Genomic DNA, 23,132 nt, shown 5'->3' on the forward strand with positions numbered 1-23,132 from the left:
ATATCGCGTACAATATTTTTACAGACAAAATACAGAAATGTCAGTAGGCTAAAGCACAGTTCAGAATACTTGAGAAAAGCTGAACGGTCAACACACACTGACTAATACACTGATGATAAGCAGAAAGAGGGTCCCTGATTCCAAATATATTTTTATCAATTACTCAAATGAAAGCATTAAGTATTTGCTTATAAATCTGCAGATGACATAGCACTTAGGGTGGGGAGCTCACTCATGAAACAGCAAAGTCCATAGACAGTGCGGTGTAGAAATCACTTAAACTTTGGATTCGGACCACTTGTTCAAGCTCACCGGTGGTGACCTTGGGCAAGTGATTTAATCTTCTTTAGCCTCAGCTTCCCCATATTTAAAATGTGGATAATACACTTGTTTGAAGTACAGCCTGAAATTTGGTAGATGCTCAATGAATGTTAGTTCTTTGTGCTCAATGAATGTTAGTTCTTTGTTCTCAATTGAAAAGGATCTCTACAGGATAAACCATTGGAGCAAAAGCAAGGAGATAAAATATACTTGATATAAACACAGAGTCCTGAATCTAGATTCAAAAATTAAACTGAATGAGAACAGAGTGAGAGAAAACTAACTCTGTCATCAATTCATATAAAAAAAAAGATTCAGAGATTTTAGCTGACTATCTCAAGTCAGAAATGGAATGCCACTTCTTTAAAAAAAAAAACACCACTTTAAAAAGTATTTTAATTCAAACTAATGTGTTAAATGCTGATGTTAATAAGCATTGCCTTATTATCTGGTAATTAGATAACGTCCCCCCTCCCTTGCAGGGATTTTAAACCAATACTAAAATTATGTGGTATGTGATACAACAAAGTAATAAATAAAGCGCCCTATGAGAGCCCAAAGGAGGAAGCTGGTCTTATTCGGCCAAGAGAAATCAAGGAAGGCTTTACAGAGGAAGTGACCTCTGAGTACAATCTTAAAGCCAGACTCATTCCAGGTGGAAAAGCAGCAAGTGCAAAGGCACAGAGGCCTAGAAGAGGATGGTGCCTTCAGGGATCAGCAGCCACTGAAGCAGCTGGAGAGACAGTGATTACAGTGGTCAAGGAAAGCTGGGGCAATGTGCAGAGTGGCTCATGAGAAGCCCTGCATACCAAGCCAAGGAGACCCTGCCCAGTTACAAGGCTAACAAATGACAGAACCAAAGGGGAGCTTAAGCTTTCTGACTCATCATGTATTCCCTCTGCCTGTGCCATCCTGTACAGTAGCCACTAGCCATATGTGGCTATTTAAACTTAACTAAAATTAAGTCAGTAAAATTTAAAATTTAGTTCTCAGTCACATTAGCCACATATCAAGTCCTTAAGGGCCACATGTGCCAAGAGCCATGTCTATCATCACCAAAAATCCGCCAACTGTGCTGTTCAATGCCATAGTATTGTCAAGTGAAAGGAAGTAGACTGAGTCTATATTGTTTTACAAAACAGAAAACAGGAAGGGAAAGAACAAATGGAAGCTATAAGGAGGAATATTTCCACTTCCTATATCTTAAGTTTTTTAACAACAGAAGAGCACCCTGTCACTGGAGGTATTCCAGCTTGACAGTCGTCTTTCACAGTGATGTAGAAAGAGTTTCTGTATTGAATTCATGCCCTTTGGTTAGAATGTTTGTGTTCTTTCATAGCAGCCTGGCTGACAGCCCAGTGCAACCGTATCTCTCTAGTTCCTTCATATAAAGTTCCTGTCGTACTTGCTCATAAATGCTTTGATATTTGGTTGAGAATCACTACTCCTGATAGCCCAGCATCCCAACATCCCAAATTGTGGGAATTTTTTAACATGATAGATGTTTTTAAATTGTGATTCATAGACCTCTAAAATTGAATGCAAAATTGTATGTGTATTTTTCAGGAGAGACAGGTCTATAGCATCAACCAGATGTCAGTAGGATTTGTGATCCCAGTATAGAAAGCAAATGAACAAACACTGTACTAGAGGGACTTAATGGTCCCAACACTCCAAAAAGAGTCATCTAGATGCCATCTAGACACTTACTGAGGTCATCTAGACACTTACTCAGGTCACTACTCAGACATTTATTCAGGTCATACTCTGAAGTTCCATAGAGTTTCAAACTGACCCTGAAGAACCTAAAGACCATCACCCTACAACAGAATCATTTTAGAGCTCAACATCTCCTGACCTTCAGGAAGGAGGGAAGTGGGAGTAAAAAAGAGCAGGAAAATAAGCCCAAGGCATAAAAGTTGGATAACTCAGAGTCAAGTTGGGGAAGGTATCATCTGACAACCTCTTGCTGAGATGCTTATTGAAAGCTCTCTTGGAAATCTCGGTGGTTCATTTTCAGTGTTAGCCTACAGAAACAAACACACCCAGTTAGATGTAATACCAGCTTACCAGCTGGGGAACTTACCCAGTAAATCTAAAGCCTGCTGAGCTATTAGTCCATTTTTGAAATAATGACTTTGTTCTAAATATCACCTGATACATGACAATTGCACCAGGATTCACCTCCAGCTCCTATAATATTTCTAGAACTAAAAGGTCTGATTTCTAGAACAACATACCAATTCCTCTGTCATCTGGTACAGCTGGAGAAGAACACTTTGGTTAATTGAACAAAAAAAGTGGTAATGAGCTACTTATATAATCAATATGAATTATAAATCACACAAAGCTCAAAATACAATGAAGTGCACACACCATTGGCACTGTGTTGAATATAATGCAATGAATGCTCTTCAGAAAGCACTCCAACATTCTGTGGTACCTAGGGGGTCACCATCACAAATCTCAATTGTCATTATACTATATGCCAATTAATAAAGAGTTCCATGTAACAAAGTGCCAGATAACAAATACCCTGGTTTTTGTTTTGTTTTGTTTTGTTTTGTTTTCCGTGAGAAAGCCTGCATCAAGTAATACAGAAACTGAAAGAATCCTGAGGAAAATTATGAAGTAGCTAAATCTTGTCCTTTACAGCCTTCCAATTCCCATGTGATGATCCTTCACTCCCCTCCCAGCCATCCACTGCCCTCACACCACCTCCTGGCAACCTCCCGTCCCCTCCCTGGGGCTACACCTGGTCTTACAGGTCCTGGTCAGGGCAATATGAGGCACTTTGTTGATGCTTGTTAACTCAATAGTAGCCAATTTGGGTATAAATCATCCAACAAAAGTTTACTGAATGCTCACCATGTGCCAGCATGTGCTAGGTGCTGGAATTAAATGGGTGCATGTCCCTTCTCAGAAGAGCCTGCTCTCAGTGATAAGTCCTGAAAGAACAAGATAAACTAACTCAAAGTTGATAATGACATATATTTTGCTTAATATGTCCCTGGTCTCAAGGTCATCAGCATTTTGTTAGAGAAGTCTCAAAGCCTCCTCACTATCCAAACCCAAAGCATAAGCTTTTGTTAGCAGCAGGGCTTTAGCTGGTAAATGAGAGAGATTTGGGATGAGGAAATGCATCAGCAATTTGTAAGACTGGCCTTCTAGAAAGGCATTGCCAGGCAGATAACAAAACCATGTACAGCAATGGTTCTCAAAGCATGATGTCCAAGACCAGCAGCATGAATATCACCTGGGAAATTGTGACCAACAAAAATTCTCCAGCCCTACTTCAGACCTACTGAACCAGAAACTCTGGGAGTGGGGGGTAGTAATCTGTATTTTAACAAGCCCTCCAGGTGATTCTGAGACACAGGTTGACAGCCAGTAGTGTAGATGAAACGGGCAGACCGCCTATGTCTGACATCAACACAAAGGAACTAAATGAGGAATTAGCCTTGATGTTGATGGAAATCACCTGCTGAAAGGAATGGTCGCTGATAGAAAAGCAGCAAAACAGTTCCCCGGAGAACACAGCTGGAAATTGCCAGGACGTTAGTGAGTGACTGTTGAAAATCCATTTCATGCTTTTTGGCTCTGACCAGTCCCATGAGACAATGGTGTGGAAATTGAGAAAGAGGCACAGAAAGTTTGAAAAACTTCCAACCTACAGCAAAGCTGAAGGCTGAGAAAGGCTCGAGAGTATTAATTTTCCTCCTAGTGCTGGTTTTCAGAGCCTCCGCTCTGGATCCAGAAGGCCACGCATGATGTCCTGCATCTCAGCAATGATGCCATAATAGACTGAGTATCATCAAGGCTCCACCCATGATCTACACCAGAGCACTTCTTCCTTTCCCCTCTAGCCTGCTACCTACCATCCAGCTACATCCTTTTTAATCCCTCCCCCAAAGGGAAGAAAGATGACACCCCCCTTTAATGACACAAGTCTTTGGAAAGCTCAGGCATATATCTGAAAGAGGCTTTCCGAATTCTCCACAGATGAAGAGAACCGATGCAGCCCAAATGCAGCAAAAATGCAGCAAAAGACAAAATGCAGCACACACAAAAAAATATAGCCTCAAGATTATGCAGAGTTGCAACAGTGATTCAAATCAACCACCCACAGGCAAAAAAAAAAAAAAAAAAAAAAAAAAAAAAAAAAAACATGCTTGGCACAGGTGCCAGGCAGGGCCTCTCTCTGAAGCCTCACGTGGCTGGAGCGTGGCTGGAGCCTAGCTGGACATAGCATTCCCAAGCCCCACCCACCTGCTTCTGGGATTAACTACTGCTTTACAAATGGGTCTATTTGAGGCTCCTTTTTTTTTTTTTTAATAAGTAAGAGGATTAAGGGTGGAACTATCTAGTCCTACAAATTTGGAGCTCCAAATACAATAAAGGAAGCTCCTAAGAAGTACCCACTGCTCTGGGAGGTGGCAGGGAGGATCTCTTGGATAACTGACACATTTTAAAGTCATTCATTGCTGTTCCCCTTAATCTGGCCCATCTTCACCTTATAAGAACACATCTTCTAGCTGCTCCCTGCTTTCCAGAGATGAGGACACTGGGGCTCGTCAAGCTTTATAAGGAAACATATTTGGGGTGCTCAGCGAGCAAAGATACACCATAAACATCTCTCTGCAATAACCTTAACACTAAGAAACCACGAGGTTGGAGGAGTCTAAAAACTTTGTGCTATACCTTCTGTCCTTAATTAAGATTGATGCTGGAAACATGACTGATGGGTGAACCCACACGTGCATCCTCTCTGTGCATGTTTAGAAGGCTTGGGAAAAGTAACATTGATCCAAGCCCCTCATGTTTCTATCCCTCTGTGGAAGGGACTGCTTTAGAAGCCACATCGTGGTGGTGGTAGTGGTGGCGGAGTGTTAGACACTAATTTCCACGCCTGGTCCCCATAACTACCCCTGCTCCCTGTAATTCCTATAAAAATTCACACTGGAATTTGAAAAGAAATGGTTACAGGGGACTGTTCCTTAGCCTAGTCGTTCGGCATTCATCAGTGTGAAAACCCAAGATGATGAGAGGATTCAGAGTGACATGTACCTTCCACTTAACCACAGTCTCTGAGTAGAAAAGGCTAGTAGTTGCATACTTTGGGGGCACTCAAATGTAACAGGGCTGGGTAGGAGGCAGTCATCATAAAAATGACAAGAAAAAGCAGGTTACAAGATTTCTCCCCAGCTTCCTTTCTGTTGTGTGACAGTCCCACTGCAGAAAACAAAGGTCTTAGAGAAAAAGTAGATTCCTGAAGTTGGTCCTCTGTGAGAGACCTTAATAATCCTACCCAAGAGGAAGACAAATAACCTTCCTTTTCTGAAAATCCTAGGAAAAACCCACACATATAATGAATTATTCACAAAGGCTGAACCTAAAAATGAGAGAGGGAGAAATATAGAAAGATGAAAAGACAGGCAGAAAGAGAAAGTAAAGACCTGGTCTCTCTCTCTCTCTCTCTCTCTCTCTCTGAATAAAAGGATATTAATTAGAGTTGCATTTAGGTTTCCTCTTTTATGTCTTTGTGGTCAGTGATAAGCAAAATAAGATCAGCAGAGTCACCATTGATGGACTGGATTGCACATCTGGGCTTTGGTGTCTGGTGAGCTGTAGCTTTCCAGGCAGCCCTGTGCATGACGTAAGGGAGGTAGCTGACCTGCTCATCAAACACATGGAGTCAAGGGTTTGCAAGAGTTCTGAGAGCTTAGCAAAGCTTCACTCAGTTTTATTTTCACTAAGAATATGAAGATTGAAAGAAACCAGATGTTCCTATAAAGAAGGGGGAAAGCAGCAGAATTTGAGGGGGAAAAACACCTACATTTTGTACAGCAGTGCTATAAAGAGATAAGTAATTTTGGATGGAGCTAATAATTTCAGAGTCTGGATGTTTCAGAAGAAAAAAAAAAAGCAGGCCTGTTCTCATTACTTTCCTCTTCCTCCTTTAATTCATAGCATGCACTGCGCCTATTGCAGAAAAAGCAAGTGGAGGGAAGTGGAGAAATAATGACATGCAAACCAACAGACAAAACTATCACATTGAGGATATTTTTGTCTCTATCCTCAAGTCATTTCATTTCTGTCAAATTCCTTCACTCCAACTCATTTTCCAGGCTGCATCCCAATTACAAATGGTCCCCACAACAAGTCATGGCCTGGTTTCCACATGAAACATTACCCACACTTCATATCAAAAGCAAAGCCAACAGGCAGTTCAGAGATTGTCCTGGGATGCTCAGAAAATGAAGAACTTTCTCCTACAGCTCCAGTACCAGCTCCAGTCACTATCTGTTTCACCATCTGCATCCACGCACAGGTACACAGAAGATATGAACCCCTCTGCATTATCTGATCATAGGATATAATTACAGACTTCATCCTTGTTAGCTGCCATCATCTTCCCTAATCAAGGCATCTTGACTCATGATTCACTAGTTACATCAAACCTGAAATTCTTACGGGGACCTCAGTCTACTATCCTGCAATGTGCTATACATTTATAGGCAACAAAAGCAGAAGAAAAGAAGACATCAAAATGGGAGATTTAAGAACTAAAACTTTTGGTAATCCTCACCAAAATCCTCCAAAATAAACGGACATTTTACAATGGGAGATTCACAGTAATAAAGCATACAACCTCTGATCCATAGCCAGAGTGCTTTGGGGATACAGTGAAATTCTCTACAATAAGAAATCATGGATTAATGTCCACAGGTTCATTGTGATGAGCTTCATTATCTCAGGACTGCAAACATATTTGACCTTCCTACTGTAAGCCATATTCATTTCCACACGAAACATGTGCTCCCCTGCTGAGACAACCAAGGCGATGGAGTTGTGGGGGGAATATCCTATTGCCCAACTCTGGCATAGAGTCTCCAAGCCAGACACACTACTTCTTGCCTTCACACCCGTGACCTGGAAAAGTTCAAACAAGTGTGGGGCATCCTGCAAACCACATGAGAGATGCTGTATGCCCACAGGGTAATGGGCCCTGGGCATGAAACAGTGAGAGCTGGTAAGCGTGAGGCACGGTGAACATGGGAGGGCACTCAGAACAGCTAAGTGCCAGAGAAGATCTATTAGATGAGCAAAAAAGAAAACGAAAACGAGGAATTGTATAGAATGTAACATCACATTTTAAATCGCATTAGCATTTTTAAAAAGAGTATGGTATCCACTGCAGAGGAAAGTGCCATAAGAAAATAAAATTATCTCCCTATGCAGATGTAGCTTCCAAGAAAAATGAAACACATTCAGAGTAGGCTGTTGACTTGCCACCATCTTTCATGCCAAATCTGGGTTATCTTGAGCATTTCTTCCCATAAGAACTAGACCTCCCCTATTAATAACTGGATAAGATTACCCTCCCCCTCCAAGGCGGGGTGATCCTAGAAGCATAAATTAAACCATTCCTTTTACTTAACCAATCTTTTCAGACAAACATGATTAAAGACCAGTAATGCACAGCATGATGAGACCACTAATGCGGCACATAGAAGTGTACATTATCCCCCTCGTCCTACAGTGACTTTCTGCAGCCAATGAAAGTGTAAGTCTCAAAACGTGTTGTAACACAAACAAAATCCTCAAGCATGCTAAATGTGCATATGTCAATATGAAAGCAGGTCTTGACATGTTTTCTGAACAACTGAACAACCTTCCTTTCTTTAAAAAAAAAAATCTGGCACTTACAAAGAGCAAAGAAGTATTTCCTAAACTTTAATGAGCATATTAATCACCTAGGGATCTTATTACAATGCAGATTCTGATTCAGCAGGATTGAAGTGGGGCCCAGGATTCTGAATTTTTAGCAAGCTCCCAGGTGATGTGGATGCAGCTCCTTGCTCTCTTTGAGAGGCAAGAATCTAGAGGACTTCACCTGAACTAAGACCCCTCCCCACTTCAGGCATGCTGAAATTTCTGAAAGATGCCATTAATAATAACAACTAGTGATTACTGGGTAATTAGATAATGTTTTAGGCATGTGATATATATTAAGTCATTTAATTCTCCCAGTATTATTATTATTATCCTCATTTAACAGGTAAGAAGACTGAGTCACAGAGTAATGAAGTAATTTTCAAGGTCAGAAAGCTGGTGAAGGAACTAGGATTTCAACCCAGGCAGCCTAGCTCCAAAGCTTTATGGGCAACCACTAACCAGACTGACTCCCAATAAGACAAAGCAAGATACTTGGGAAGTTGTTTGTTTAGAAAGGAAAGGAAGGTGAGACTAGGAATTTAGGTGCGTTTCCCACGGAAGCCCAATGTTTCCACGTGGTCACCACCAGAGGGAATATATTAGTCAATTACATTGTACATGGTGTATTTTATATTTTCCAACAGGGCTCCACTGAACACCTTAGCAGATGTTCCCTGAACACTGTTACCACAGCCTACATGCTGTAGAACCACTGTGAAATTTCCCACTATGCAGACAGAAGAGACCATTGGGACAGGGCTCGGGGCCAAGGCACTGAGCATGATGCTGAAATCAACTCCCTCGAGAGTCTCCCGTTTGACTCTCTTTGGTCCATTTTTGGCCAAAGACAAGGAAAGGGAGGAGTAAGACTCACAGCCGCACCTTGCGCGCTCGCAACGCCTGGTGGAAAGGCGGTGTCTTTGCAGCGGAAGAGAAAACGTGAAAAAAGGTGACCGCGTGGTGTAGGAAATGTGCCTGGTTTCTCAGCTCCAAGGCTGGGCCCGGCCAGAAGTACCCGAGGTGCTGAACCCGGGTAACTGGGGAGCCCCGGGCCGCCGGGAGTTTCAGCGGCGCTGTCCGAGGTGCCAACGATGGCTGCTGGCACACTTTGCCACCCGCGGGGCGGTTGGGCGGCTTTGTCTACCGCAAAGAAACGGGAGGGCGCCTGTCTGAATAAACACGCCCCTAAGAGAGGGGCACAGCAAGGCAGCACCTGGTGGATGGGAAGATTTAGAGAACCGTAGAAGCCGAGTGAGAAAGGAGGGCCCAGCTGGGAAATCCGTAGACTGCCTAGAGGAATATTTGCAGCCGCAGCACACAACACAATGAGATCTGTCCGCTTTGTGCAGCGCACCGGCAGGCGTGACTGCAGGGACCCGACCCCTCCCCCGCCCGAAACCTCCACCCTAGCTAGATACGTTCAACTCAGGCAATGGATGGCCTGGGATCACTCTGTGAGAGTGGAGCAGGGGAGCGGGATGCAGAGAGGAGAGAGGGAGAAGCCCAGCCGGGGTTGCTGTGGGAGGATGCGAACAGCAGCAGGAAGAATATCTGCTTAGAGATGCTCCTTCGTTTCTAATGAGGGGTGCTGCCTAGAAGCACCACGCGCCAGCCAATCACCGAGCTGCTGAGGCAGGGAACTAGAGAAGAAGGGGAAGGCCAGAGACTGGGGTTGGGGGAGTAGGGAGATGCCCAGGCCCTGGGGGAAATGAGCCGCGTGTCTGGCTAATACTAGAGACCCAAGGCAGCTCCAGCTGCCTCACTGCTGCACACCTGGATGGTGGGGGTGGGAAAGAGGGAGAATAGGGGAGAAAAGAAGGGGCCTCCATTGCAGATGCATCCCTCCCAAATCTCCCTCCCAAAGTCCCATGTCTCCAACCCCATCCCCATATTTAACGCCAGACCACTAGCTTGCCTCCTACTAATCCCCTTCACTGCCTCACCACCCCCAATTCCCAATGGCCTTGCCAGGCGTCCAATCCTTAGTGAAGAACAAGGCAGTGAGCTGCCTAATCAGCAGCCTGCATTTGGTGCACTTGATTAAACCTGCAAAGAAGCTCCTTCCATGCCTGTTCACCCTGACACCACCACCATCAGAGATGGCCCCCACCAGTGCTTTGGGGAGAGCAGTTCCTTTGGAGCTAGGGAGAGAGAGACTGCATGCACACCTCTGGCCTCAGCGGATGAATTCAGGCCCAGCCGATCCACCTGGATCCTGGATACTGGGAGAGCAATCAGCTGGGTCAAGCACTAAGAAGCAAGAGTACCCAACCAAGGACCAAGGACAGGACAGGCCTGATGAGCTGCTCTTTCTTGGCTGAGAGGAGAACTCCAAGTTTGAGCTCCTTGGGCTGTGGCAACAGAGATCACCTCTCCTGACAGACACTCACTCATGCCACTTTCAGTGGAACTTAAACTTAAGTCCCTAGAGTTAGCTGAGTCCCCACCCAAAAGCCTGTTTTATTTATTCATTTGTCTATCTGTACACAGGGTTTTGGCCCTGGGAACTTCTGAACTGATAAATCCCCTCGTGGGGCCTTGACTTCCCTACAGGAAGACAGTGCGGTGTCTCCTGGCTGGTGGGGATACGGGCAGAGTGGCTGGCTTAAAGAAAGGAAAATGAGAATTGATTATGAAAGGAAGCATTGGGGCAACCCAATCTATGTAGAGGGCGGTATGTGAAGGGAGTAGGGGTGGGGAGGGGGCTGGGAATCAGACAAAGCCCAGCCCAGAAAGGGATGCACCCAGGGACACTAAAGATTTCCACATAGGAAAAATAAAAAACCAAAAGTCTTACCTTGAAAAACACTAGTGCCCAAACGGGTCTCCACGGCACCAAGCTTGCCCCTTAGATGCACCGATGAGTGTGCTTCAGCAAAGGGGCAAATTGGCACCAGGAAGGGGTGGGGGATACATTCCATGCTAGGTACCCCCCTTCACCCGAAGAAATGCAAAGGGGGAGAGGGAGTTATGGTGGGCAAGAAAGGATATGGCCAATCGATGAGCTTCTTGGCATATTTCCTGACAATGTTATCTTCTCCGAAGATGAACAGGGATCTGTTGACGGTGAAACAGTTCTGCCGGACGGGAATGGGGTTGTACAAAGCCATAGTCCGCGCCCTCTGCGCTTTCGTCTGCTTGTAGGCGGCCGCCTGCCCCGAGGCCGGCACGGGGGTTCCTTGCCGGTTCCTGCTCTGGTCCGAGTCTCCATCGCCGGACCCTGGCCTGGCGACCACCGCCTCCCCGAAGCGAGCCATCCTGAGGTTTAAACAGACAGAAGACACACAAAGGTGATCGCGGCCGAACACCCGCACACAGCAACAAGCAGAAAGACACACGGAGACTCAGAGCCGCATCCAGACAAGCACGGGGACCACCGCCTCTGGGGAGCTCCGCGAGCTCTTCGGAGAGGCAGCAGCAGCAGCCCGCCGCTGTGAACTGTTGAATCTAAATGCAACCTCTGCGAAGCTCCATTCCTCAAGAAGGGGAAAAAAAAAAAGAAAAAAGAAAAAAAAAAGCGGGTGGTAGGGCTTGGGGGTGCTCAGTTTCTGGAGGAAAATATTTTTTTCAAAATGCCAGTGTGTGGTGGTGTTCAGGGACCAGAGAGGAGAGGGGTGGAGTAGGCTGCTCTTCAAACATAGCTCCTCTTCTGGCAGACGCACCACCTAGTTCAGGGAGAGAGGCAGGCACCGGCCCGCTAGGTAACAGTTTGGTGATTTATTGGTTGGGGGAAGGGGTGGGAAGGAGGGGAAAATGAAAACAAAAGAACTTTAAAAAAAAATAAACAAAGACGAGGACGGGGTTACGATGACATGCTTTATAACGCCAGCCCCTGCAAGTCCATCTAAGAAATTCCACCGCGAAGACTTGGGTCTTTATATCTGCCAGCAGAGACGCATCCAAAGGTTGGAGAAAGAGGGAGGGAGGTGGGGAGAGCGATATTGAGGTTCCTGCGTAAACCGCAATGCCCAAAATCTCAAAATAAGAAGTCGATCCAAGCGAAAAGGGACAAATGACTTCAAAGCTCCTGCGCTTGGGCTAGAAGTTGAGCAGCATCCAGAGAGCAGCGAAGCCTGAGTGCCAGCATCCGCCCGGAGCGCTCGCCACCGCCGCCTCCCCGGATCAGCATGCAACAGCGATCCGCGGCTGCGCCGCCGAGAGGGCGGGAGCGCGAGCGGGCGGGCGGCGAGCACCGGCGGGCGAGGAACAGGTTGCAGCCGAGCCTCGCGGCGGCCTGGCACCACACTTGTCCACAGACCGAACTTCCTCACTAACGGCTCAGTCTCCCTCTTCCCCGCAGGCAGCGCCCTCGGCGGAGCACTGGAGAAGATGCGGAAGGAGAAGGGGGAGGCGAGGCCGAGGACAGCGAGCGGCGCGCAGAGGCGCAGCGAGGCGCGCAAGAGCGCTGGGAGAAGCGGGGGAGGAGCTGGCCAGGCGGGAGGGGCGGGGACGCAGCCGGAAGGCTGGAGGTTCCTGGGAGGTGAGGCTGGCTTGCTTTCTTGATTTATGTGGCCAAAGGGTAGCAGCCACCTCTGCAAAGGTCCAGTGAAGAGTCCCCTTTCCCCCAAGTAATGCCGAGAAGAGAGAGGCAGGTGCAGCCAGCGATGCGGCGGAGTCTCCGCAAGAGAGCGAGGGCCTGGCGTGGGGCGCACACGCACGCGCGTCTTGGGTCCCTGCAGAGAAGTGTCCCCAGTGCTGTGCCCTGTTCGGTGCCGGGAGCGGTGCCACGGGCCCGCCGCCGCCCTAGTGAGGTGTCGGGGCCTTTGCGCGCCTAGCGCCATGGCCGCGTCGCCGCTCCTCCGCACCTCCCAGGCTCCACGAACACGGCCAGGGATTTCCAAGTAGAGGGCAGAACCCTCTCCCCATCTCCCCACTTAGCACCTGGGAGGCCCCGTGGAGGAGGCTAGGACCTCTGGGGGTTCCACACTCTGCTGGTGGTGCTGGCTCCTGGCGGGAGCTTCTGCCCTCACGGGGCGGCCTCCCGGTTCCGCTGTAGGAAAGCCCTGCCCGACCTCTCCTGGAAGGGCCCTCCATGGTGAGTTATGGGCTAAAACTACCCTTCTCGAAATGCGAACAATCAGAAGGATCCTCCCGCCCCCCATCCTTTACTCCCAAATAAGCTCCACGGACTTTCTCAAACCCAACCCATTAATGTAGAAAAAAAAAATAGAATTGGTATCTGAGCTGCAGAGGTGGGAAAGGTGGACTCCAAGCCCCAGGGAAAGAGCTCCTGTTTAGCCGCCAAGCCCTTCCCCACAGGTGACTGGTGGTTTGAACTGAGGGCAGGGACCAGCTGTCCCCTCCCATGTCCACACTAGCTGGGGCACACCGTCCTCTGCGTTTTCCTGCCTTGGCTCAACACATAGGCCTCTCCAAATCCTCCCAACCCGAACAATGGAAGGGAAGAAGGAAAGGAGGGGCTGAGGAAGGAAACAGACACTGACCAAAGCCCAGAGGTTGGAAACCATGGGTGAGTATGGCTTCACGCCTATGAAGTGAGATTAACTGTTGAGAAGTGAGGTGATGTCTGAGTGCATGGCATGTGTGTTTCTACGGGTATGTGTCTGTCTGTGGGCAAGGCCCTGTGAGCACTGACATGTGTCTGTTGTGTGAGAATGTATGTGAGTGTGTGTGTGTGTGTGTGTGTGTGTGTGAAGGAAAATTCTCTACTGGAAATCCAAAGGAATGGTCTCAACATGTCCAGCCTGCTGCCCTTGGGGAAGACATTTGACCTTTGGATTCAGGGGAGCCCATTTCAGGTGAAATTACTATTCAAGGTGAGTCAGCTGTAATTGTTACTTTGATTTCACATTACTGCCTTACTCTGTCCTTCCTCCTGCTTTAATCAGAGGGTCCTCTTCTGTCTGAATACCTAGTCAGTCGTGAAACGGAGGGAGGGTGGTGCTGTGAACCATGAAGTCCCGTCAGCCAGTCACTTAGAACTAGTCCCAAGTGGCTATCTCGGTATCCCTGTAAACTACACAGGGTTAGAAAAAGGGCTTTCAGAAATTATTAAGTGTATGTCGCTGCTTTCAGACAGTACCATAATCCATAGCACAAAATTCATTCAAATCATTAGAGAAGTATCTTTGAGTCCCTTCCAGGTGCCAGGCACTGTTTTAGGCACTGAGGATACTATAAGGAACAAGATGGGTGATGACATAAATCATGTAGCTTTTTACACTAGATTATACTAGATTGTATAACCTCGCAGGCCAGAAAGCTTCATGAACTTCACTCTCATTCTGTCACCTCACCCCTTTCCTTTGTGGTTCTGCCTCAGCAGGCTGGCGGCATACCTTCTCAATGCCCAGAATAAGCAGGGCTCACTAGCCTTTTACTTCCCAGACTTAGTTCTTGGAACATCAGAGATCCCCGACTTGTCTCTTCAGTGTTATCAGATGTCAGCAGAGATCCAGTATTCCACGTCCTGTGTTCTCTTTGGCTGTTGTAATTCTTCAGAGACCTAGAATACTCAAGATGGGATACTACATGTGCAAATGCGACGACACACTGGAGTTGATATCTGCCTTCTTGCCTTCCAAGGAGACAGGAATCATAAATGCATAGGTTGGGAATTAATGTGGAATACCTTAGGGAGTTTCAGCACCTATGTGAGTTAAAAGGGATAATTCTTGGAGGGTGCAGCCAAAAAGGAAAGGGGCAAACATAATGGCATAAATGGCTTTGTGAAGAGACTTGGCCTAAGGGCAGCAGTGCTAGCAGGAAGACAGACTCTCATCTTCCACCCCCACCTGGCTGTCATAGCTCTTGAGAGCTTTGAGATCTATGAATTTCTATACTGGTTTCATACTCTCTAATCCCCCATTCTACCAGCCCCCAAGGCAGCTACAGTTGTTGTTTTTATTTTTTTTATAGAGACGACGGTCTCACTATGTTGTCCTAGCTGGCAACTCCTAGGCTCAAGCAGTCCACCTGCCTCAGCCTCCCAAAGTGCTAGCATGAGCCATTGCGCCCCGCCAGTGGCTACAATTTTAATGGTTGAATAATATATGTGTTTAATAGTTTTCAGTTTACATAAGCCCCACAGCTGAGCCTGACTCCAAACTTCTGAGGTGAGCCTGGTAACACATGTATCACGACCCTTGACAGACAAAGCAGCAGAGTTTCAGCAACGTTAAGCCATTTGCCCACATCTGATAAGCGGCAGAGTGTGGACTTCTAACACATCTGACTTCCAATCTGCAGCTCTTTCTAAAACCCATGCTGCCCTTCAGGACAGCAATAGGGTAATTCTAAATTGTTTATCAAGAGAAGAAACTATACAATGACACTAAGCCTATGGAAATGCTATGCTTACCATCCTCAAATTGAATTTGATCAGAGGCCAAGTGTTCCTGGCACCATGCCCCCAAGATCCAGGAGGATCCTCAGAAAAAGTTCATGACCAGAATACTGTAGTCATGCAGTATTGCATGACTTCATATGGGAATTTCTTCATATGGGAATTTGGTGGGCATTCTCCTTCCAGTGCCCCGAGTTCCACTGTCCTATTAAGGATCCACAAATGGAAATGTGGAAAATCAGCAATTAGTCATAACTCTGATTGGAAACCAGTTTGAAGACCATCTGAAAATCCCTTTCCAGTCTCAGAGGGACAGTAACTGTATTTTCCTGTTGTCAGAGCACCATCTACTGGTCACTGAGCACGAGTGCTTGGCAGCCCAGCACCCCATGCACCATGCCTCAGAGCTTAGATATTCCTAGGCTCTGACCTCTTGTCAACAGCCCTCTACTCCCCTATGGGACTTTGTTGAGGTACTAAATTTCACCACAATGCAGCCAGCCCATCTCACAGTAGTTGGAAAGTGCAGCCCCACACACACCCTCCCAAGTTAAGATGGGGTTACCAAATGCTCCACATGTTTTTCTGAAAGCAATGACCTGCAAAGTGGAAACCCGACAGGAGCTAAGGAAGCAAGTGGAAAACTTTCCTACTTTATAAAGCCCATGAAGACTATTACATTTCAAAGCATTTATCCTGCAGCCCCTCTACTGCAGTGTATCATCGAGCTGCAATCAGATGTGAAGGGGACTGGTAGGTAGTCCCTCCAGCCTCTTCTGGAAAAGGCAGAAAACAAGGTGTCCACACTGCCCCAGATCAGGCAGCCTGTGGGAGTTTGTACTAAGACAGATGGACATGAGTGGCAAAGTTGGAGAAGCAGTTGGCCTATTACCCTCATTCTTAAGCTCTTCCCAGATCTGTCAGGCCTTGGGCCATCTTCATAAGAGATTTTTCACCCATCACTGAGAAGTCTGTGAATGTGGGCTTCATCCAAATGGCCTGTGCCCCTCCCACCAGGCCTGCTCCTTCATCTTCCCCCACCCTGCCAGTTACACTCAGATAGCTTATGCTTAAGTTATCAGAGCCCCTTTTGTTCTATTTTTCCTCCGTTGAGCTTTTCCAAGAAATAGACTCTTATGCAAAGCAGTGCTCTAAGGAACATAATGCAGAGAGGATTTGGGAGTGGGTTCTTAAGAAAAAAGTTGGCAGGAGACCATGTGCAAATACATAGTGGAGCAGAGGAGCATTATGGCAATGCAGACATCTTGCGAGTCTGGTGGCTTTCACAATACCTCACAGCCCTTACTTGGGTGAAAACATAACTTCACATCCTTATGTAATGTCCGTCCCTAGAATCAGCATCTCTCAAACCTAAGCCTGAGAAGCCCCACACTCCAACATGCTATCAGCTAACCACAGGTCAGCAAAGTTGGTTTTAAAATGTTTTTAAAACCATTCATTTATGACAACCCATCACTTCCTGGGTGCCAACCGTAATGTTTTCTCATTGCATCTTTGCAGAAGGACTGTGAGGCACATCCTGTTATCTGAACACCCAGAGGGTCAGGGACTTGTCCAAGTGCACAGAGCTAGGAAATAGCAGAGCTGGATCTCCTAATAATAAGGACAGGATTCTTCACAATATGTGACCATTATTAACATACTGCATGTCAAAATAATATTTTCCTTGCTTAAAAGTCAAGTTATAGGCAGGATCTTGAGCTTTAGAGAGGTAAGGCATGACTTGAACCAGAGAGTCTCCCAGAGGGTTTAATTGTTAAGAATAATACCATTCTGCTCCACTGGGCTGTTGTGAAAATTAAGTTAGTTTATATGCATAAAGCTCTTAGATCAGTACCTTGCACACAATAAGTAAGTGCTACGTAAGTACTTGTTATGTACATTTCACCTTCAGTAGCTGTGACCACGGTAACACACTGGAAACACTGCATGTCTACAGACTGTTTCTGAAAGCCAACTTCAGAAGTGCAGCCAGGGATGAACACACTCTGTTGTGCGGGGGATGGACAGAGGAGCAGAGACATGTAAGTGCCTGAGATCAGGTCAGAAAGAGGAATGGAGGAAAAAAGGAAAAAAAAATAGTAGAGACCAGTGTCTGGAGACCCAAAGGCCATGATACCTGAGAGAGCTGTGTGTTTGTTTACTTATTCATGAATTCATAAACCCATTTAACAAATACTCATTAATCCCCTTTGATGAGCCACACATTGTTCTCAGGGATTCTGGGGCTCAGAGATAAATTAGACACAGTCATAGCCTCTAAAAACTTACAGTTCACAAGAGGAGAAGGGAAAACATACCCACAAAGGGCTCGAATACAAGGCGGGATGTGGAGAGCACCACAGGAGAGTACTGGGAGAGAACAGAGCAGGGAGCCATCCCCTCCCATTGGAGGCAGCTGGAAAAGGGAAGAATACAAAAGAGATCTCTTTGAAGAGCTAGTTTATTGGAGGCATGGAGCAGCAGCCTGGAGCATGAATGTTTAGGATGTTTTGGGGGGTGGGGAGGGGGGCAGTACACAAGATGCATGGAGTTAATTAGTCAATCAGCATTTTTATTTTCTTTCAATGTATCTAGGATCACGAAGATTATAGCATTACCACTTCAAGCCTTTCTTTCCCATAAGATGAGGTCACTTTTCAGCCCAGAGAAAAGCCAAAAATATGCTTACCCTAATAGATATTAAGCTTTATTGGGAAAGTTGATTTGGAGGTTCGGAGTTTAGCCCCAGACAGCAAAGGAGCCCATGCCCATCACTGTCTACCTCCCTTCCCACCCTCAGGGCCCAACCTTGCTGCTCGGCCAAGGCAAAGTGCAGCAGGAGGACTCAGCAGCGCCCCAGCTCCCACTGATGGGGGTGAGCAGAGGGTGAGAACAACCGGCAGGAGCACATCCATCCATCCACCCCCACGGCCTCTTGACTCAGAAAACACAACACAGCCCACACCTTGCAAAGCTCGTTCAGCCCGGGTGGGCTCAGGCCGATTCGTTCATTTAGCAGACATGCAGTGAGCACCTTCCACGTGTCAGGTATCATGTCAGGGGCTAGCCCAAAGGAGGCAGTGCCTAGGAGAAGGTGCCCAGGTTGGATTCGTGTCTTGCCTGGTCTTGATCCACTCCCTACATTTCACTCTTGAAGATAATGCCGCAGTAACAGAAAATGCAGCTCACAGCTGCCGTCAAGCCTAAAGGGGCCCTGAAGGCCCAGAGAAAGAGAATAAGATTCCACTGCACCCACCAATCTTGCCTCTCCAAGAACCCTTTGTGTTGGAATCATCAGCAGATTAAGCCACCACCTGTCCATCACCACACCCTCTCTCTCCCACTCTCTCCTACACTGAGCAGCTGGTTACACCCACCTAGTATAAAATAATCAAAGTGAAGAAGGCATTCCCATATGATATGGACTTAAGGCCAGTTTTGAAATATACACCTGGGCAGGCCATTTACTAGCTCTGCCCCTTCCACTCCACAGAAATTGCTCTAAGACTCCCACTGAACCCCTGATGGTCCCTTTTTTTACCCTCCTACTTGACCACTGTGCAGCATTTGACACCACTGACCTCCCCCTCTCCTCAGAGGTCATCGTTCTTGGCATCCCAGCCACCACATCTCCCAGTTTCTCACCGTTTCCTTCTCTTCCTCTTACTGCTCTCACCTGTAGGGCACCCATGGGTCTGTCCCCAACCCCTTTCCTCTGTCTGACTTCTCTCCCTTCAAGATTATATCCTTACCTGCCATTTCAACTACCCCCTCCACACCACATCTAGCTCCTAGACCTCACCTTTCGCCTCATTTCCAGACCCAGGTGTCCAATGAAGTTACGGGTAGCTGCATATGGATTGTCCCTCATCCCCAGACTCAATATGTGTAAAAGTGACGTCATTGTAAATCCTTCAAAGCAAGCTCCCCCTCCCAAAATGCCAGTTGCTATGCATGTTACATTGTCATCACTTCGGTGGCTCCCCACTGCCTATAAAATGGCCAGACACCTTAGCCTGACAATTCAAGGCAATCAGAATTCAATCTATCTTTCCAACACTATCTCCTCACGTACCATAGTATGAGGTACATAAACAAACGTGTCATGCCCACTCCTGCCTCAAAGTCCTGCTCACAGCGCCTGCTTCACACTGCCCCAAAAACATTCTTCCTCTTTTCTGCTTCTCCCACTCCTAGGCATCCTTCTATGCATGGTTCAGTTCAAATCTGCTCTCCCACAAAGCCTTTCATAATCGCTCCAACACTGACCTGTACCTCCTATAAACTCACAGAATTTCTGTATCGTTCATAGTACTGTTTTATCACTGATATTGTCATAACTGTAACTTTGCCATTATATTCATATTTAGTTTTTCAATTATGTATGCCTTGTCTCCTCAACTATGGTGTAAGCTTCTCAGGAGTAGAGGACATATCTTTCTCTTTGTTCTTTTACCTAGAGTGCCTGCATTATGTTATCCTCATAGCAAGCCTTTGCAAAATAAATTGTCAGTGAATGCATGGATCTCCTGCAACTGTTATTGGTGAAAAAGAGCTTGGGCATCAATCAGGTATCTGGGCCCTGTCTGAGGAGCTACCCTTCCCCTAACACATTCTAGCTCTGACTAGAAGCCTCTCTCTGCTGCCAGGTGTTCCCAGCTGTTTCTTGTGAGTTGAGTGGACATCAACCCAGATGATATAAACAGGAATAAATATATATCAAAAAAGGGTACTTACTTCCCTTGTAGGAAATTAAGTGCCTCTAACTCAGGGGTAACTTCTCCAGCACACTAACTGCCCAAGCACCATCTTATCAATCATTAAACAATAGGGTTCATTGTCTTATGAGGAATATTTCTTGCTCTTAGAAACAGAGTTGAAATAAGATCTGAGGAATCAGTTATTAAAAGGAAACAGCTCCCCACCTAAAGAATATTTTGAGATCCCTTTCCACAGAAAATTAAACATAAGATAATAAAGTCCTGCTTCAAAAAAAACCCATATCAACTACAGTATTAATTCGTTCTATCTCTTCTTTACAAAAAGGCAAATGTCATCATGCCTATTTCTCTTATGAAGAATTACATATGAAAATGACACACACGTTTGCAAAGACATGCACTAGATTCTGATATGATCTCACGTTCTGCCAGCCAAGTGTACAAACATGCAGGTTATCTTCCCATGCTACGGGAAGTTTTCAGACAGGCTTAATACAGTACATTCAAATGTGAAGAACTACAGGCTCTTTTGCAGGTTTCTGAATATTCCTAATGTGCCGTTTACAAATTGGAAAGGTGGAAATGTAATTCCCAATCAAGAGAGAATTTCTGAAATACTTCTAACACCACTGACAAGCCAGCTCCTTGGACACACACATATACATGCACTCAAGATTTAGCTTTTTCCTTTAAAGACTTGTATTTTTTCACAAAACCACCCCATCACTGGATCATATTTTTCAATAATATTCTTCCATATGCAGTCAAGTATTAATAGAATAATTCAAAGTTTCCAGTTATGCTACTTTCCTTTTGTTTAAATAATCTCTATTTTCATATTGCAAATTCTGGAGCTATAAAAAAAAGAAAAATGGACATGGATCAAACAAATAAAGAATAATTACAAGGAAAAGATAGGTGATGCTGTTTATAATATTATTTGTCCTAGGTATTAAATACTTATACGTACAATGTGCAAGGCTCCATGCTAACCAGATTCACTTTCCTTATTTCTCAAAATAAGCCCATGTGGTAAGTGCTATTATAAACCCCATTTTACAGGAAGAGAAGCAAGACTGAAAGGGACTAAGTAACTTCCCTGATGGTCACATAGGTGGTGGGTGACATAGCAAAAGATCAATCCTAGGTCACCCTGACTTCAAAACCCATTAATTCATCTCGCTGATATCATTAATAGAAATTTGAGCTAGAGAATAGAGATTTCATGATGATTCTACAGTTCCAAGAGGCAAGAATATATCCAGACTCTACAGATGGTGCCGAAGGGCCTCAGAATAAATGAGTTATCAAGGTGGAAACAACACCAGGAGGCTTGCACCTCAGTCCTGGTTGGGTTTATATCCTTACATGCAAAAATGGCAAAAGTAGTACCTGCCCTCTGAATTGCATGGGGCTACTGATAAACCAAATGTGATGATACATTCGTAGCCCAACCTGCTGCTCCTACTGCTGCTGTCATTTTGCATTGCAATATCCCAGAGCAACAGGAGTCAGATCAAGAACTGAGTGCTAATTCAAAAATTATTTCAACCCTTCAAAACTCTCAAAATTCAAAGGGTATGATATTGCCCATAATTTATGCATAATGAGCATGGTTTTACACCATTTACTTGTTTTTCAATGAATGGCTAAGTCTATCCAAAATGTCCCAACCCTGAGCTCCCTGGTAGGTCAGCCTCAGTTAGCTATCTGCAAAAGGTATCAGCCAAACTCTGGAGAGGTCAGTAAGGGAGGGAAGGGAGCAAGGGGGGAAGGATAGTTGTTCAGTCATAGAAAACAAGGGTCTGCTGCACCGTCAATACAAATATTATGCAGTGTTCAGCAAATCAAAGGGTAGCACTGTTCCTACCATTCAGGAACATCGATCCTGATCATTAGTTCTGGCTTTAATTTTTTTTCACAAATACTTCTGCTGCCAGCCCATGCCACTAAAGGACTCAGCAAATTTAAATCCTCCTGCATCTCAACTTGTTTTCCTGCCTGCACTCCAGCAGGTAAAACACCCACAGACTCACAGTGCTCTGGGCTGTAGAATTCACAGGAGTCTATAATGTTCAGGTTATTTTTAAACTTTCAGGCCACTCTCCCTCCCCACGAACAGCAGGCCTGCCATTTAGAACGGTGTTTAACCCACACCCCACCTGCTTTGAAACTTCAGCTTTTTGTGTTAAAAGAAGCAATACCTCAAGTGCGCGCGCACACACACGCACGCGTGCATCTAAAACCTGAAGAGTCACCAGCTCACTGGGGCTGAAAGACCCAGCTCACAGAATGATGTTGAGATGGTAGAGATGATGTGTATTAAAATGCTTTGTAAACTCAGTGTCATGCCACTGTAGGTGGTATTACTATTATATTTACAGGTACAGATACCAGGCATTATAGGTGATGTCAAAAGACAACTTCCTTTTTTAAAAAATAAATTTTATTGTGTACATTTGAGATTTACAACAGGATGTTATCGGATACATATAGATAGTAAAATGGTTACTACAGTGAAGAAGATTCACATCCATTATCTCACATAGTTACTTTTTTTGTAACAAGAGCAGCTGATATCTACTTATTTAACACAAGTCTCTAATACAATACAATTTTATTAATTTTATTCCACATGCCCCACATTAGATCTCTAGACTCATTCATCCTACATACCTACTTTGTATCCTTTGACCTACGTCTCCCTACTTCCTCCTCCAGTCCCCACCCCCCACCCACTGGTGCTAACCACTGTTTCATTCCCTTTTTCATTCTACATATGTGAGATCATGCTGTGTGTATTTCACTTAGCATAATGTCCTCCAGGTCCATCCATGTTGGGGCAAATGGCAGGATCTACTTCTTTTTTACAGCAGAATAACAATCCATTGTGTGTGTGTGTCTACATACGCCACATTTTCTTTATCCATTCATCCATCAATGAACATTTTGTTTTTTCCATATCCTAGTTATTGTAAATAATGCTGCAATGAACATGAGGGTGCAGATACCTTTATGAGGTGGTGATATCAGAAAAGGGATTACTTTCACTGAGGGTGAAA

General features: G+C 45.5%; 1 protein-coding gene across 3 annotated transcripts in view; it reads right to left on the bottom strand.

The window, feature by feature from the left end:
- The window catches only part of CACNA1E (calcium voltage-gated channel subunit alpha1 E), a 498,274-nt gene that overhangs the window by 319,417 nt on the left and 155,725 nt on the right, over window positions 1–23,132 (bottom strand). For all 3 annotated transcript variants that reach the window (XM_057301979.2, XM_063603599.1, XM_063603598.1), the window contains exon 3: window positions 11,032–11,298. In XM_057301979.2, coding sequence (XP_057157962.1) covers window positions 11,032–11,298 — 267 coding nt within the window. The remainder of the gene's footprint in view (window positions 1–11,031; window positions 11,299–23,132) is intronic.

Source organism: Pan paniscus, chromosome 1 (genome assembly GCF_029289425.2).
Source record: "Pan paniscus chromosome 1, NHGRI_mPanPan1-v2.0_pri, whole genome shotgun sequence".
In the NCBI taxonomy this organism is placed as follows: Eukaryota; Metazoa; Chordata; class Mammalia; order Primates; family Hominidae; genus Pan; species Pan paniscus.